Raw genomic sequence first — 16,952 nt, 5'->3', positions numbered from 1 at the left:
ACCGCGGTTCAACGAACAGTTTAACGCGTGGAGACAGGACGTCCTCCGGAAGACAAGAGCACAGGAACACACCTGAAGTTGGAGCTGTGCACCCAAAAACAATCCCTGCCATAGACGAATCAAAATGTGTCTGTGCAGGTGGAGGTAAATCACGAGGAGCAATAAAGAAGAGTCAACTGGACTTGTTCTAGTTTGATCAAAGACGTTTCACCTTCATCCAAGAGTCTTCTTCAGGTCTGAGAGACTGGCAGAGAGTTTAGGTACTTATACTCTTGTTGAAGCAGAAAACAAAGAGACAAAGATGGGACCGAAACCAGCAAGGCAATCAGACTCCCCAGAAGTATCAGCATGGATCTTCTGGATCTGTATGGATCCGATGTAAAGAATCTAAACTTGAACAAGTCCAGTTGACTCTTCTTTTTGTCCATCGTGATTGACTTGGCTGTGCTGATTGTATTTCTGATACTTACTGTGCATACAGGGCGAAGAGAGACGAGCCCGTCCTCAGACCCTCCCCAGTCAGTGCAGTGAGGATACCGGCCCTCCTCAAAGATGTACTGCTGGCCTTCAAAGTTGGCCTCTTGGTAGCCCACCCAGCTGCCAGGGCAAAACACACAAATGCAACTTCAAACTCAAGAGTTTTACTTTGCCCGTTCACAGCGATCGTCCGCCAGCACACTGGGATCTGTCCCATTACGGGGGGTGACCAGAACGCCACTGGCCTTATTTCATAGTAATCAAAGATAATTAGCAGATGATCATGAATGAACTCAAACGCGTACTTACAGACCAGCGAGTATCTTTATCGATCCCACGTTAGACAGAGTCTTCCTCTCATCCTGTTTGCCGCTTCTTTCATCCTCTGCTTCTTCCTGTAAGTTGGGCTCATCGCCGTCGACCTCAATGCACTCGCCATCGAAGTTGGGCCCCTCATACAGTAACGCCTGATGAGAACAGCAGGGGAAGCTAACAAAGCTACGTCCCATACGTCTGACACAAAAAAACGGTGATGCTATATGGGGAATATCCCAAACGTCTTGTCTTATGTTCATTAATAATGTTCACTTTAATAATGCTGATGTCAGTGTCACTGGAGTGGCTAACTCGTCTTAGCAGTGAGTTTGATTAAAGTATTACATGTATTCATGTTGTTTTCAGTTTAAAAGTGTTTCTCATCTAGAGGACTGTCTCTGAAGACGTGAAGCCACGAAGCGAAATGAGGACACACCTTGAAGTCATTGGGATGCTCCACCCTTATTGTGCCCTACAATGGGGAGACAAGCATTAGTCAGAACAGGACAGTCAGCAAAATACTTGCATACATTTAGATTTCATGTATACCATTTGGAGGGGTCTGAGAGACCCCACAAAGGGCTCCAGGAAACCCCAGGACTCTGGGCAGGGATACTCCCCAACCTCTAGCACTCCGACGGAACCTTCAAACCCAGGATCGCTGTACACCAGCCAGCTAGACAGAGGCAGGGAGAGTAAAGGTGAGTAGGGAGCCTCAACGGAAGGCTGAACCCGACTGCACCACCCAGGAACAAAGCACAATGCCTGCCGTGCTCTGCAAATACAATGAGCCTATTGTAAGCTAACCCCAGATAATTAGCAGCAGCTAAAACCATCAGTCACAGCAAGGATCAAGTCTCCGGTGAACTTACACTCCAGAGTGGACTTTAATGGAACCCGTGGTTTGTGGGATCCCAAAGGTGCCGATCTCCACAGTGTTGTCCCAGTAAGATGAAATCCTGCCCAAACCATTGACCTCTGAAAATAGGTCCATTTGGGGGAGACCATAGTCCTAGAACACACAAATAAACATCAGACAAGATGCTTCATTTGTTAAATTATCTGCACTTTTAACTTGCCTTGCGATAAGGTTGGTAAGCTCTCTAGAAATAAAAATGACTTGAACATACTAAACACAGATTGTAGCTCAATGATGCGTCAGACTGGGGGGAACCTGGGAATCAAAACCAACCTTCCAGTGCGTGGCCCTATCACCAAAGACAGCCAGCCCACAATGTGTGACGTGTAGAACTTCACAGTACAAGTCTTTGCTATTGGACAGTTATTGATAGTAGAATGTGTTTAGAGTTCTGCAGGCATGAAGACAAACCTACAGGCCTGTTTCTAGGCGGTAGACAAACCTACAGGCCTGTTTCTAGGCGGTGGACAAACCTACAGGCCTGTTTCTAGGCGGTGGACAAACCTACAGGCCTGTTTCTAGGTGGTAGACAAACCTACAGGCATGCTTCTAGGCGGTAGACAAACCTACAGGCCTGTTTCTAGGCGGTGGACAAACCTACAAGCCTGTTTCTAGGCAGTAGACAAACCTACAGGCCTGCTTCTAGGCGGTAGACAAACCTACAGGCCTGTTTCTAGGCGGTAGACAAACCTACAGGCCTGTTTCTAGGCGGTAGACAAACCTACAGGCCTGTTTCTAGGTGGTGGACAAACCTACAGGCCTGTTTCGAAGCGGTGGACAAACCTACAGGCCTGTTTCGAAGCGGTGGACAAACCTACAGGCCTGTTTCTAGGCAGTAGACAAACCTACAGGCCTGCTTCTAGGCGGTAGACAAACCTACAGGCCTATTTCTAGGCAGTGGGCAAACCTACAAGCCTGTTTCTAGGCGGTAGACAAACCTACAGGCCTGCTTCTAGGCGGTAGACAAACCTACAGGCCTGTTTCTAGGCGGTGGACAAACCTACAGGCCTGTTTCTAGGCGGTAGACAAACCTACAGGCCTGTTTCTAGGCGGTGGACAAACCTACAGGCCTGTTTCGAAGCGGTGGACAAACCTACAGGCCTGTTTCGAAGCGGTGGACAAACCTACAGGCCTGTTTCGAAGCGGTGGACAAACCTACAGACCTGTTTCGAAGCGGTAGACAAACCTACAGGCCTGTTTCTAGGCGGTAGACAAACCTACAGGCCTGTTTCTAGGCGGTAGACAAACCTACAGGCCTGTTTCTAGGCGGTGGACAAACCTACAGGCCTGTTTCGAAGCGGTGGACAAACCTACAGGCCTGTTTCGAAGCGGTGGACAAACCTACAGGCCTGTTTCTAGGCGGTAGACAAACCTACAGGCCTGTTTCTAGGTGGTAGACAAACCTACAGGCCTATTTCTAGGCGGTGGACAAACCTACAAGCCTGTTTCTAGGCGGTAGACAAACCTACAGGCCTGCTTCTAGGCGGTAGACAAACCTACAGGCCTGCTTCTAGGCGGTAGACAAACCTACAGGCCTGTTTCTAGGTGGTAGACAAACCTACAGGCCTGCTTCTAGGCGGTAGACAAACCTACAGGCCTGTTTCTAGGCAGTAGACAAACCTACAGGCCTGTTTCTAGGCGGTAGACAAACCTACAGGCCTGTTTCTAGGTGGTAGACAAACCTACAGGCCTGCTTCTAGGCGGTAGACAAACCTACAGGCCTGTTTCTAGGCGGTGGACAAACCTACAAGCCTGTTTCTAGGCAGTAGACAAACCTACAGGCCTGCTTCTAGGCGGTAGACAAACCTAAAGGCCTGTTTCTAGGCGGTAGACAAACCTACAGGCTTGTTTCTAGGCGGTAGACAAACCTACAGGCCTGTTTCTAGGTGGTGGACAAACCTACAGGCCTGTTTCGAAGCGGTGGACAAACCTACAGGCCTGTTTCGAAGCGGTGGACAAACCTACAGGCCTGTTTCTAGGCAGTAGACAAACCTACAGGCCTGTTTCTAGGCGGTAGACAAACCTACAGGCCTGTTTCTAGGCGGTAGACAAACCTACAGGCCTGTTTCAAAGCGGTGGACAAACCTACAGGCCTGTTTCAAAGCGGTGGACAAACCTACAGGCCTGCTTCTAGGCGGTAGACAAACCTACAGGCCTGTTTCTCGGCGGTAGACAAACCTACAGGCCTGTTTCGAAGCGGTGGACAAACCTACAGGCCTGTTTCAAAGCGGTAGACAAACCTACAGGCCTGTTTCGAAGCGGTGGACAAACCTACAGGCCTGTTTCAAAGCGGTGGACAAACCTACAGGCCTGCTTCTAGGCGGTAGACAAACCTACAGGCCTGTTTCTAGGCGGTAGACAAACCTACAGGCCTGTTTCTAGGTGGTAGACAAACCTACAGGCCTATTTCTAGGCGGTGGACAAACCTACAAGCCTGTTTCTAGGCGGTAGACAAACCTACAGGCCTGCTTCTAGGCGGTAGACAAACCTACAGGCCTGTTTCGAAGCGGTGGACAAACCTACAGGCCTGTTTCGAAGCGGTGGACAAACCTACAGGCCTGCTTCTAGGCGGTAGACAAACCTACAGGCCTGCTTCTAGGCGGTAGACAAACCTACAGGCCTGTTTCTAGGCGGTAGACAAACCTACAGGCCTGTTTCAAAGCGGTGGACAAACCTACAGGCCTGTTTCAAAGCGGTGGACAAACCTACAGGCCTGCTTCTCGGCGGTAGACAAACCTACAGGCCTGTTTCGAAGCGGTGGACAAACCTACAGGCCTGTTTCAAAGCGGTGGACAAACCTACAGGCCTGTTTCTAGGCGGGAGACAAACCTACAGGCCTGTTTCTAGGCGGGAGACAAACCTACAGGCCTGTTTCTAGGACTCAATAAAAAACAGATATAAAAGCCAACTGTTCTTACCCTGACAGCCAATCTGATAGAACCTATGATCATGGGGGCCGTCGGAATGGGCTGACCCATCTGGTCCAGTGTGGTCGGGGTTCCCTCCTCCGCCCACATGTTCACAATGTGCTCTGCGGGACCTTCCTCAAAGGCAATGATGCGGCCCTGGAAGCCTGGTTTTTCATAGAGGAGCCAGCTGAAGAGAAAGAAAACCATCAAACGTCTGAACAGTTGTTACTATGGCGATCAATAACTCGATAGACTTGTGTGAGGAAAGCAAGGAAACAGAACACAAGTACCGTAATTCTCGGTGTACAAGCCGCTACTTTTTTCCAATATTTTGAACCTTGCGGTTTATGCAACGACGCGGCAAATTTACGTATATTTTCCCACTTTCTTTACGAGCCGTGTTTCGTTAAAGCCTATTTATTTTCGTTACAAAATTAACGCCCGCCCGCCCGGAGGGAAAGCCCCGCTTGCGCGTAGCTGGGGAGATCTGCGAGAAGGGCCCGGCGCTCGTCCAGAGTCGCCGCCGCCGGACCGCCGTACCCGGTCCCCGCCGCCTGTCCGCCATCCGCTACGCGGCGTCGGACGCGCCGCGTAGCGGGGAAGGAACCCACCCCCTCGACCTCCCGGGCGTCCCCACCCCTGCCGCACCACGCTCCCGCGGACGGAGGATGAGGGGCACGGGGGCAAGGGGGACGGGGACACCCCGCCAGGCGGGCGCGCGCGCCGCGCAGCCTCCGACGGGCGGAGAGGGGAGGGCGACGGGGCAACTGCTCCCCCAGCCGCGGCTCGAGCCCAGCCCCGCTTCGCACCCCAGCCCGACCGACCCAGCCCTTAGAGCCAATCCTTATCCCGAAGTTACGGATCTGATTTGCAGACTTCCCTTGATCTAACATGCCAGACGCTGTTCACCTTGGAGACCTGCTGCGGATATCGTTACGAGCCGTGTTCCGTTAAATATCATTTGTCTCAATGCACTTGCGGCTTACATGTGCGGCTTATTTTAGTACAAAATATATATTTTTTTTAATTCAGTGGGTGCGGCTTTTTCACAGGTGCGCATAATAGTTCAGCAATTACGGTAGCAGCAATCTGGGACAAACGGTAAAACTACAGCGTAAAGGTGACAAAAAAATACAAAAATGGCCTCCACCCTGGATTTAACTCTTTATAGACCAGCACTCTCACCGCCCTGGATTTAACTCTTTATAGACCAGCACTCTCACCACTCTGGATTTAACTCTTTATAGACCAGCACTCTCACCACTCTGGATTTAACTCTTTATAGACCAGCACTCTCACCACTCTGGATTTAACTCTTTATAGACCAGCACTCTCACCACTCTGGATTTAACTCTTTATAGACCAGCACTCTCACCATCCTCTGATGACTCTGACCGAGATGACAGGAGACAGCTTGAATGTGGTGGCGTCTTCTAGGTCATGATGTAGCTCGTAGGCTTCTCCTCCGAACTGGTCATGTTCATGTACGATCATCTAAACGAGGAAATGAACATTTCATTATTCAGATCAACACAAACCATTGTTAAAAAGAAGATTACTTATAATCTCACCTTTCCAGGCCTTTTATGGAAACCTCTTACTGCAGGCACCTGAAAGGAAATGTAACATTTGATTGATCAGAAACACGATGCTATGCTTAAATACAAGAGTATAGCCAATGGAGATGTTTTGTTTTGCTGGCAGAGCGGGGTGGTGGTTCCCCTTCTCAAGAAGGGAGACGGGAGGGTGAGCTCCAACTACAACGGGACCACGCTCCTCAGCCTCCCGAGAAAAGTCTATTCCAGGGTGCTGAAGAGGAGGATCAGACCGATAGTCAAACCCCGGATCCAGGAGGAACAATGTTGTTTTCATCCCGGTAGTGGAACACTGGAACATCCCTCCACCCTCCATCGGGTGACTTGAGAAGACGATGTCTCTCAGCTGGCCTGGGAACGCCTCGGGGTCCCCCCGAAAGAGCTGGAGGAGGTGTCTGGAAGCCCCTACTGAGACAGTTGCCTCTGCGACAAGGCCCCGGGTAAGTGGTGGAAGACTGGTGGATGGATATGAACTCAATGACCGTAGTCATTTAGTTCATATGTATATAATTTAGTTTTTGTAAACAACTGTTTATGTGTAACGTGTTTCTTGTGCTGATTGATCATAAAACGGCTGAAAAAGAACCACTCTGTGAGGCACGTGGTTTTCCTTCCTCATGGTAGGGGGCGCTGTGATCCCAAAAAGATGTATTGTTCCATATTGGAAAAATATAAGTAGACCTAGTGGCTCCCAAAAACAGATCATATCATATATATTCAGAAATCAAAATGGACTTTGTTCAGGCGTTAGATTTTTCTGATGACTTGACCGACCTTTGAACCCCGTGCCGTCTGCCCAACGATGGTTGCATCCTAATTGCTAAAGAGAAGCAGTGTTCTTGGAAGGTCCGGTTTTAATCCATTTTTTATATTGTTTTTCTCTTTTTGTATTTTTTCTTTCTACATATATATACAACATCTTGTAGTACTGAATTGTTCTGTAAGTATTTGAATAATTAATGTTGTAAGAAACACTACTTGGAAAAATCTTTAATCAAATATATATGGCAAAAAAACAATTCATGAATTTTTGTGAATGTTGAAATATGTTAATTTAAAAGAACTTCAACAGCAGCAGCAATAGAAGAATCCCTCGGGGTTAAGGCACCCCTGTTAGTGATTCAACTGAGTAATTGTCCCTTTGTACAGTTCAAACGTGGCCAATAAATGCTTACTGCAAATACCTACGAATGTGGAAACGACTTTTGGTAGATATTTCTTTGACTGCTTATATCTAGTATTTAGAATTACTCATTGAAAAACTAAATTGAAAAGTCTTCCAGTTTTTTTATTTGAATGTCAAAGGTTAAACGATATTCCTACCTTCAACTTAGAAGAAGAAAGTCTCCTTTTTGAAGTCGTCTGGCTCGCAGCCTTGTCCATCACTCGCTCTTCTGGATTCAGTTTCATCTTCGGCGGCTCTGTGGAGTCTTGGGAGGCTTCAGATTCTTTTTTGTTATTGAGGTAATTTTCTAAATGTTCAGGCAGCCTTATCTCAGAGAATAATGGCAAAGGAGGACGGGAGGAAGAACTGAGTACTGATGCACCGACTTCAACAAGGCCCACATCAAGGTCCACGCCTTGAGCAATGCCTTCCACACCTTCATCCTCTGGAACTCCAGGAAGAGAAAAATCCACCCCATGCTTCTCAGGTAAGGGGACGTCCTGTTGTTGCTCAGGATGCATGCCATTTGAGGTGGCGGTGACTTCCTCTTTGGCTTTCCTGGAGGACCGAGGAGAACTCCTAGGAGAACTCAGTAAGCTAGAGAGGATGGACATCCTTCCAAGTCGAGTTGTGAGCTTCCCGGGCTCTTTTTCATTGCTGTGTTCTGCTTCCGTTTCTTTTTTGTCGTCGTCTTTTCCCAACCCATCGGCGGATTTAATTACACCTTTACGCGTATGCACTGGTTTATCTTGAGCATGTTTTTCCAGGGTCCTTCCTTTCCGCTGTGCTGCCTTTTCTTTAATTACCATAGCTGGGGAAAGATCCTTAAAGAGTTTGCTCTCTTTTCTTAAGCCAAACTGGAATTCTTCTGGTTCAAACATTTTCTCAAAATTGTCCTCCTCGATGGCCGGCATGGCAAAAGGGGCAGGTGGGGACTTTTTACGGTCATGCTTCTTTGGAGGTTGTGAGAATGGAACGCTGCCCTCCTTAATAGTCCTGATGAAATCACCATAGTTATCAGGCTCAAGAGATTCATCCTCACTGGCTGAGGAGTCTGGTTTTCGTCGACTGTTCTTCTTCTTCTTTTGATGACTCTCTACATCTAACCAGCTCGATGGAGATTCTTTGTTCTGCTGAAGACTTTGAGGTGAAGTGGGTTCTTTCACCGTTGCTGAAAGAGACACACTGTCATTGACTGTTGACCTTGTAGGCTTTTGTGGATCACTTAGCTTGAAAATTGTTTCTCTTTTTAAGGAGTGCAGTTTCTTTTTCAAACCACTATCTGACTTTGTTTCATTTTCAGTGCCTTCTTTCTTATTCTCAGCGTCAGTACTTCTCGGGGCTTCATCTGGAATAACAGTGGGCTCGTCTTTCTGCTCTATGCCAGTCATCTTGCTGAATGAATCATAAAGAGTTTCTGATACTTTCTTGTCATCGGTCTTTGAGGTCTTTGATTGCTGATCATCTTGCTTTATCCTTTTAGCTTCATCTTCAACATCCGCTTTAATTCGGTTTCCCTGTTCCTGACTAGTCTTTCTCTGTTCCTGACTAGTCGTTTTCTGTTCCTGACTCGTCGTTTTCTGTTCCTGACTAGTCGTTTTCTGTTCCTGACTAGTCGTTTTCTGTTCCTGGCTAGTCTTTCTCTGTTCCTGACTAGTCGTTTTCTGTTCCTGACTCGTCGTTTTCTGTTCCTGACTAGTCGTTTTCTGTTCCTGACTAGTCGTTTTCTGTTCCTGGCTAGTCTTTCTCTGTTCCTGACTAGTCGTTTTCTGTTCCTGACTAGTCTTTCCCTGTTCCTGGCTAGTCTTTCTCTGTTCCTGACTAGTCGTTTTCTGTTCCTGGCTAGTCTTTCCCTGTTCCTGGCTAGTCTTTCTCTGTTCCTGACTCGTCTTTCCCTGTTCCTGGCTAGTCTTTCCCTGTTCCTGACTAGTCGTTTTCTGTTCCTGGCTAGTCTTTCCCTGTTCCTGGCTAGTCTTTCTCTGTTCCTGACTCATCTTTCCCTGTTCCTGGCTAGTCTTTCCCTGTTCCTGGCTAGTCTTTCCCTGTTCCTGGCTAGTCTTTCTCTGTTCCTGACTCGTCTTTCCCTGTTCCTGGCTAGTCTTTCCCTGTTCCTGACTAGTCGTTTTCTGTTCCTGGCTAGTCTTTCCTTGTTCCTGGCTAGTCTTTCTCTGTTCCTGACTCATCTTTCCCTGTTCCTGGCTAGTCTTTCCCTGTTCCTGGCTAGTCTTTCTCTGTTCCTGACTCGTCTTTCCCTGTTCCTGGCTAGTCTTTCCCTGTTCCTGGCTAGTCTTTTTCTGTTCCTGGCTAGTCTTTCTCTGGTCCTGGCTAGTCTTTCTCTGTTCCTGACTAGTCTTTCCCTGTTCCTGGCTAGTCTTTCCCTGTTCCTGGCTAGTCTTTCCCTGTTCCTGGCTAGCTTTTATACTTTCCTTTTTAGTTGTTGAAACACTTATTTTTCCGGTTGATTTGATATCTTCACTGGTCTTTGGAGAATCTTTAGTTTCCGTCTTGGGTACCTTTTCTATGGTTGGAAGTTTTGATCTTGATTTATTTTTCTCTTGTTTTGTAAGGTCCTCGTCTTTGTCTACAGCAGTTGTGGACTCCTGCTCTTGCTGAATACTAACTTTACTCTCAGCATTTATGATTCCAGTCTCCTTCAGCAGACTCTTTGCTTCAGTTCCTTCTTCGGGAGCTTCAGCACTCTGAGGTTTAGTACCTTTGGCTGGTTGTGTTGGAGCTGGACTTTTCTTTTCAATGTCAACATTTGTGTCCTGAATTAATTCTCCATCTCTTACCTCATCTTGGGATGGACGTAGTTTGCTATCTTCATTATTCTTCTCAGCGTCAGTACTTCTCGGGGCTTCATCTGGAATAACAGTGGGCTCGTCTTTCTGCTCTCTGCCAGTCATCTTGCTGAACGAATCATAAAGAGTTTCTGATACTTTCTTGTCATCGGTCTTTGAGGTCTTTGATTGATGATCATCTTGCTTTATCCTTTTAGCTTCATCTTCAACATCCGCTTTAATTCGGTTTCCCTGTTCCTGGCTAGTCTTTCCCTGTTCCTGGCTAGTCTTTCCCTGTTCCTGACTAGTCTTTTTCTGTTCCTGACTCATCTTTCCCTGTTCCTGGCTAGTCTTTCCCTGTTCCTGGCTAGTCTTTTTCTGTTCCTGGCTAGTCTTTCTCTGGTCCTGACTCGTCTTTCCCTGTTCCTGGCTAGTCTTTCCCTGTTCCTGGCTAGTCTTTCCCTGTTCCTGGCTAGCTTTTATACTTTCCTTTTCAGTTGTTGAAACGCTTACTTTTCCGGTTGATTTGATATCTTCACTGGTCTTTGGAGAATCTTTAGTTTTGGTCTTGGGTACCTTTTCTATGGTTGGAAGTTTTGATCTTGATTTATTTTTCTCTTGTTTTGTAAGGTCCTCGTCTTTGTCTACAGCAGTTGTGGACTCCTGCTCTTGCTGAATACTAACTTTACTCTCAGCATTTATGATTCCAGTCTCCTTCAGCAGACTCTTTGCTTCAGTTACTTCTTCGGTAGCTTCAGCACTCTGAGGTTTAGTACCTTTGGCTGGTTGTGTTGGAGCTGGACTTTTCTTTTCAATGTCAACATTTGTGTCCTGAATTAATTCTCCATCTCTTACCTCATCTTGGGATGGACGTAGTTTGCTATCTTCATTATTCTTCTCAGCGTCAGTACTTCTCGGGGCTTCATCAGGAATAACAGTGGGCTCGTCTTTCTGCTCTATGCCAGTCATCTTGCTGAACGAATCATAAAGAGTTTCTGATACTTTCTTGTCATTGGTCTTTGAGGTCTTTGACTGATGATCATCTTGCTTTATCCTTTTAGCTTCATCTTCAACATCCGCTTTAATTCGGTTTCCCTGTTCCTGACTAGTCTTTCCCTGTTCCTGGCTAGTCTTTTTCTGTTCCTGGCTAGTCTTTCTCTGTTCCTGACTCGTCTTTCCCTGTTCCTGGCTAGTCTTTCCCTGTTCCTGGCTAGTCTTTCCTTGTTCCTGGCTAGTCTTTCTCTGTTCCTGACTCGTCTTTCCCTGTTCCTGGCTAGTCTTTCCCTGTTCCTGGCTAGTCTTTCCTTGTTCCTGGCTAGTCTTTCTCTGTTCCTGGCTAGTCTTTCCCTGTTCCTGGCTAGTCTTTCCCTGTTCCTGGCTAGTCTTTCCCTGTTCCTGGCTAGTCTTTCCCTGTTCCTGGCTAGCTTTTATACTTTCCTTTTCAGTTGTTGAAACGCTTACTTTTCCGGTTGATTTGATATCTTCACTGGTCTTTGGAGAATCTTTAGTTTTGGTCTTGGGTACCTTTTCTATGGTTGGAAGTTTTGATCTTGATTTATTTTTCTCTTGTTTTGTAAGGTCCTCGTCTTTGTCTACAGCAGTTGTGGACTCCTGCTCTTGCTGAATACTAACTTTACTCTCAGCATTTATGATTCCAGTCTCCTTCAGCAGACTCTTTGCTTCAGTTACTTCTTCGGTAGCTTCAGCACTCTGAGGTTTAGTACCTTTGGCTGGTTGTGTTGGAGCTGGACTTTTCTTTTCAATGTCAACATTTGTGTCCTGAATTAATTCTCCATCTTTTACCTCATCTTGGGATGGACGTAGTTTGCTATCTTCATTATTCTTCTCAGCTTCAGTACTTCTCGGGGCTTCATCTGGAATAACAGTGGGCTCGTCTTTCTGCTCTATGCCAGTCATCTTGCTGAACAAATCATAAAGAGTTTCTGATACTTTCTTGTCATCGGTCTTTGAGGTCTTTGCTTGCTGATCATCTTGCTTTATCCTTTTAGCTTCATCTTCAACATCCGCTTTAATTCGGTTTCTCTGTTCCTGACTAGTCTTTCTCTGTTCCTGACTAGTCGTTTTCTGTTCCTGACTCGTCGTTTTCTGTTCCTGACTAGTCGTTTTCTGTTCCTGACTAGTCGTTTTCTGTTCCTGGCTAGTCTTTCTCTGTTCCTGACTAGTCGTTTTCTGTTCCTGACTAGTTTTTCCCTGTTCCTGGCTAGTCTTTCCCTGTTCTTGACTAGTCTTTTTCTGTTCCTGACTAGTCTTTTTCTGTTCTTGACTAGTCTTTTTCTGTTCCTGACTAGTCTTTCCATGTTCCTGACTAGTCTTTCCCTGTTCCTGGCTAGTCTTTCTCTGTTTCTGGCTAGTCTTTCCCTGTTCCTGGCTAGTCTTTCTCTGTTCCTGGCTAGTCTTTCTAGTTTCCTTTTCAGTTGTTGAAACACTTACTTTGCTGGTTGATTTGATATCTTCACTGGCCTTCTGTTCTTGCTGAATACTGATGTCAGTCTTTCTATTCGAAATGGCGGTCTCCTTCAGCAAACTCTTTGTTCCAGCCTCTTTATTGCCGTCACCACTCAAAGTCTTGCTTACTTCTACAGTTGGATCCAGTTGTAAAACTCTGCCTTTTGCTGTCTTGCTTGATGCTTCCGTCTCAGTTTCCTCAGTATCTGTACACTTAGATTCTGTAGATTTATCAGTATGTTCCGCAGTTCTCTTCAAATCCTCATCTTGGTCTATAGCTATTACGTTTTGGCTACTAACCTTCGTGTAAGCATAAATGTCCTTTGTTAAATTTTTTTTTAATTTCCTTGCTTCACCCTCTTCCTCGTTATCTTCAGCCCTCTGAGGTTTCGTGCTATTTGCTTCTCGTTCAGGAGTTTGGTTCCCCTCTGGAATATCGGTGGGTGTGTCCTGATTTAAATCACTATCTCCATCTTTGGCTAGAATTACTTTGCGATCTTCACTATTCCTGTCAGCACCAGTACTTGTAGGTACTTTCTCAGTGGGCTTGTCTTTTTGAATTCTGATCATCCTTTTGCTCAATGCATCTTTTGCAACAGGTTGTGCCTCTTGTTTGACATCTAGTTTTGAGGCCTTCATCTGCTGATCATCTCGTTTTGTCATTGTATTTTCAACTTCTTTGTCTTCCTTAAGATTTCGCTCTTCCCCTTTCTGATCACCTGTTGTTTTGGTTGACTTTTCAACTAATTTAGCATCTTCCTTTGTCATGGACTTTGGTTCCTGCTCACCATCAACATTTCGAGGTTTGGATTTGACAGATTTGTCTTTCTCTGATTCTGTAGTGTCCTCCTCTTGGTCTTTAAGGACTGTGTGCTTCTGCTCTTGCCGGATACCAACATCACTGGTAACATTAGTAAAGGCTGTTTCATTGACTAAACTCTGTATGGATGAATCCTGCAGTTTAGCTTCTTCACTAGTCTTGGCCTCACTTACTTCTTGAAGTATGTCTACTTGTAAATCTTGGCTCCCTGCTGTCTTGTCTGGAGCCTTTTCTCTCTCAGTTGGCTGAGCTTGGTTGGCTGTTGGACTTTTGGATTCTGGTGTATTGTGAGTATTTCTTTTAATGTCCTCATATTGGCTGCTAGTATTTACATGAATCTGGTCCTTGCGGCTTGCATTTTCAGAGTCAACAGCCTGACAGCCTGTCTCAGTTTGTCTTCTTTCGATCTCTTCTTTAGTATCTATCTCAGAGATCTGAGCTTCACTGCTTACGCCTTTTAGTACTCTACTTTCCATTGCAGTGTTTGTGTCCTGATTTGATGTATAATCCTTGAAGTCCTCGTCTTTGCTCAGCTTCATGAAACCTCGTTCAGGTTTTACTGTTGATGCCTCTGTATTTTGATCCGTTTCCTCACCAACACGTTCTGCATGTTCCTTTATAAGGGTCTCCGCTTCATGCGTAGCATCGAGCACACTGCCCAAAGTTTCAGACGGCTTACTTATTTCCTGCTCTGTCTTCCTCGCTTCTCTGATTTCTGTTTCATCTTCTGCATCAACCTGTAAAGGTTTCTCGTCTAATGATAGATAAGTTGATTTATGCATGTTTGGTATGTCTTTCCTGTTTCCATCGTCAGCAGTTTCACCCTTGATCTTCTTGCATCTGCTCTGTGAGTCGCTCTTCTCCACAGTCGCGCCATCCAACCTTTTGTCTGATTTCGGGTCTCTTGCTCGAACAAGAGGCTCTTTGTCCAGCTGAGTTCCAACATTCTTGGGTGATTCACAAACAGTAACTGTCTCTGCGTGAATGTCCAAAGCTTCTTCTGGTTTCATGCCAACTAACTCTTTACTCTTCTTCTCAAAAGACACCCCCAAACCGCTGCTGAAAGTGGGCAATCCATCCTTTCCGACAATGGCAGTTGTGATTTGATTGGTCAATAACTCCTGGATTTGCTTTTTACTGGGCAGGTCAGTATCAACTGAAACATCAATGGAGTTGGTTGAACATATAACTTTTTGATCAACATCTCTGTCTTTTGAGTCCAATTTAGGCAGGAGACTATTTTGGCTGGTGTCTATTTCTGTTCTATTCCGAGGATCTGAAACCAGGGTTTGATGCTCTTGCGTAGTGTCACTTTGAATCTGACAGATATTTGCAGGTACAGAATCAAATTCTGTTGGCGGCTCAGGGTCACGCTGTCCTCTCTCGTGATCAGTCCTCGTGCTATTTACGTGTTGGACAGTGAGTATTATTTTGTCTTCGTCCTCTGTTGGCAGAGACTTGGATATAAATCCATCACCACTGGTAGTTTCCTTCACCTGATCGCCGATGATGGCTTTGCGTGGTTTGACAGCTGTCTCTGTCTCACCGTCCTCCTTAGACGAAGGCGAGTCGTGACAAACCTCCGGTTGTGACTTCTTTCTGGATTTTACTTCATTGGAGCTTTTATGACTTCTTATTGGTAGCTTACTTGTAGATAGTGATACTTCATCTAAATCCTTTACTGGACTCCTGGTGTGACTCTTGTCAGATGAAATATTTACCTTTTCTTCGATGAGAGGCGGAGTGACAGTTGTTGTGGGTGTGTCTCTGTCTCTGGTTGGCATGTTTCCTATAGGAAAGACACACAGACATATTTTAAAATGTATAATATAAATCTCAAATCACAAATACATCTACAAGGAATGACCCTAACGCCACTCATTTGCTTTGTTGATCAGACTCGAACATATTGATGCCACGACTATCGCTGAGTCATCAAGACGAAGCTGGAGCTACAAGCTGCTACGCTTTGCTTTGAATAGACAGAAACCTGATAGCATGATCGCTAACGGTGAATAGCTAACATGCTATAGCACATATATTTATGCTACACGTAATCAAAGTGTAAAAACATGTTGTTTCTTTTTGGAGTACATGTATAAAAAAGTATTTCTTGGAAGGATGCAGTGATATCAAGCTAATTTGAGAGTTCTGGCGACACGTGCAGTCAGTTTGATTTGTGCCGGTCCAGTTTTCCCACCTCAAGTCTTTGTACCAAGCTAAGTTAACAAATTGTAAAAAATATATGCTTCAATGCTGCTAAGAGACTGACATATATTTACACAATATCTAAGTACTCCTTTAAAGATTCATTAAACCTGGTCTACTATACGACACTATTACAGACAGGTTCCTGTTGGTGGCATCGTGGGTGAGGCCGGGAGCTTCCAATGATCCTACGCACGATTGGCTCACCTGCTCTCCGGTATGTCGTAACCAGTGCGGTCGTGAAGTCGAACAGTCGGAAGTCAACGACTACTCGTATAAGCTTACCAGAATTTTCCGGAGTGGGTTTCTCACGACCAGGAGTCACTTCTTGTTGCTCAGGAATCTTTTTCTGGACTTCTTCAACAATCTCATTGTTCCCCTTTGGAATGGACAGCCGGCTCGTCGATGGCGAGGAGACGTCCAGGCTCTGTGTTTCTGTTGAGTCTCCTGTTTGAATAATGCTCTGCTCTTGCTCTTGGTCTTTCTCCGTGCTCTTTACCAGCTTCGTAACCGGCTTCACGGCAGCTTGGACTGTAGTTTTTGTTGGAGAACTATCCCCTGACTTGGTTGTAGTGATGCGAGACATTTCCCTGGTTCTGGGTTGTTTCTGCACTTTGAAAGTGAACACTGGTGTTTTATCGGGTATCACCGGGGACTTCACATCCGTTGCAGACCTAACGGGGATTTTTGACTTTGAGCCTGAGCTGGAAGGGATGCTGATGTCTTGGTCTTTTACACTAGGTACCATAGAGACCGTTTCATCATTGCTATCTTCTCTCTGAGGTGGCATATCACGAGACGTCTCCACTTCTTGGGCCTCTCTATTGACCTTATCGTTTACCCTCACCCTTGTGTCCTTGCTGACAGCTGCTGGAGATTGGCTTTTTGCTGTGATTCTTTCTGATGGCGGTTCAACACCTCGTATGGAAGGTGTAGCCAGGTCTGTTCCTTGGCCTCTTACCACAGTATCATCAGGTCCCGACATCTCGAAGCGTGCTTCCGCTTTAATTATGGGATCAGGAGTAATTGTGCCGAAGTGTGTTGGGAATGGTTCAATGTTGGCTTCCTTGATTTCCACACCATTGTTTTGGAGGCTCCGCAGCCTGGAGGGACAGAGAGAGAGACAAACATATTTAGACCAATCTAAAGGTTCCACATCTGTCCACTGCCACCAGGTGCACTAGAGCAAGCATCTCAGATCAGCACAGATAACTCCTCCCCACTGACTAGATTTATCAGTAGTTTACCCTGACCAAACTCTAACCCAGGACTAGCTCTAACCATGACCTAACTCTAAT

At 46.0% G+C, this 16,952-nt stretch overlaps 1 protein-coding gene across 1 annotated transcript in view; it reads right to left on the bottom strand.

Moving 5' to 3' along the window:
- crybg1a (crystallin beta-gamma domain containing 1a) overlaps positions 1 to 7,773 on the bottom strand; it is a 22,344-nt gene extending 14,571 nt beyond the window's left edge. Inside the window, exons 1-10 of the mRNA XM_068752198.1 lie at positions 7,539 to 7,773; positions 6,192 to 6,230; positions 5,996 to 6,114; positions 4,630 to 4,807; positions 1,665 to 1,804; positions 1,342 to 1,468; positions 1,229 to 1,264; positions 787 to 944; positions 471 to 597; positions 1 to 43 (exon numbers count right to left, since the gene is read on the bottom strand). The exon at positions 1 to 43 is cut by the window's left edge and continues 103 nt beyond it. Of these exons, the coding sequence (XP_068608299.1) occupies positions 1 to 43; positions 471 to 597; positions 787 to 944; positions 1,229 to 1,264; positions 1,342 to 1,468; positions 1,665 to 1,804; positions 4,630 to 4,807; positions 5,996 to 6,114; positions 6,192 to 6,230; positions 7,539 to 7,625 (1,054 nt within the window). The 5' untranslated portion in view covers positions 7,626 to 7,773. The remainder of the gene's footprint in view (positions 44 to 470; positions 598 to 786; positions 945 to 1,228; positions 1,265 to 1,341; positions 1,469 to 1,664; positions 1,805 to 4,629; positions 4,808 to 5,995; positions 6,115 to 6,191; positions 6,231 to 7,538) is intronic.
- Positions 7,774 to 16,952: the final 9,179 nt, after the last annotated feature.

The sequence above is a fragment of the Brachionichthys hirsutus genome, chromosome 18 (assembly GCF_040956055.1).
Source record: "Brachionichthys hirsutus isolate HB-005 chromosome 18, CSIRO-AGI_Bhir_v1, whole genome shotgun sequence".
Taxonomy (NCBI): Eukaryota; Metazoa; Chordata; class Actinopteri; order Lophiiformes; family Brachionichthyidae; genus Brachionichthys; species Brachionichthys hirsutus.
This window is presented reverse-complemented; position numbering and strand designations above follow the sequence as displayed.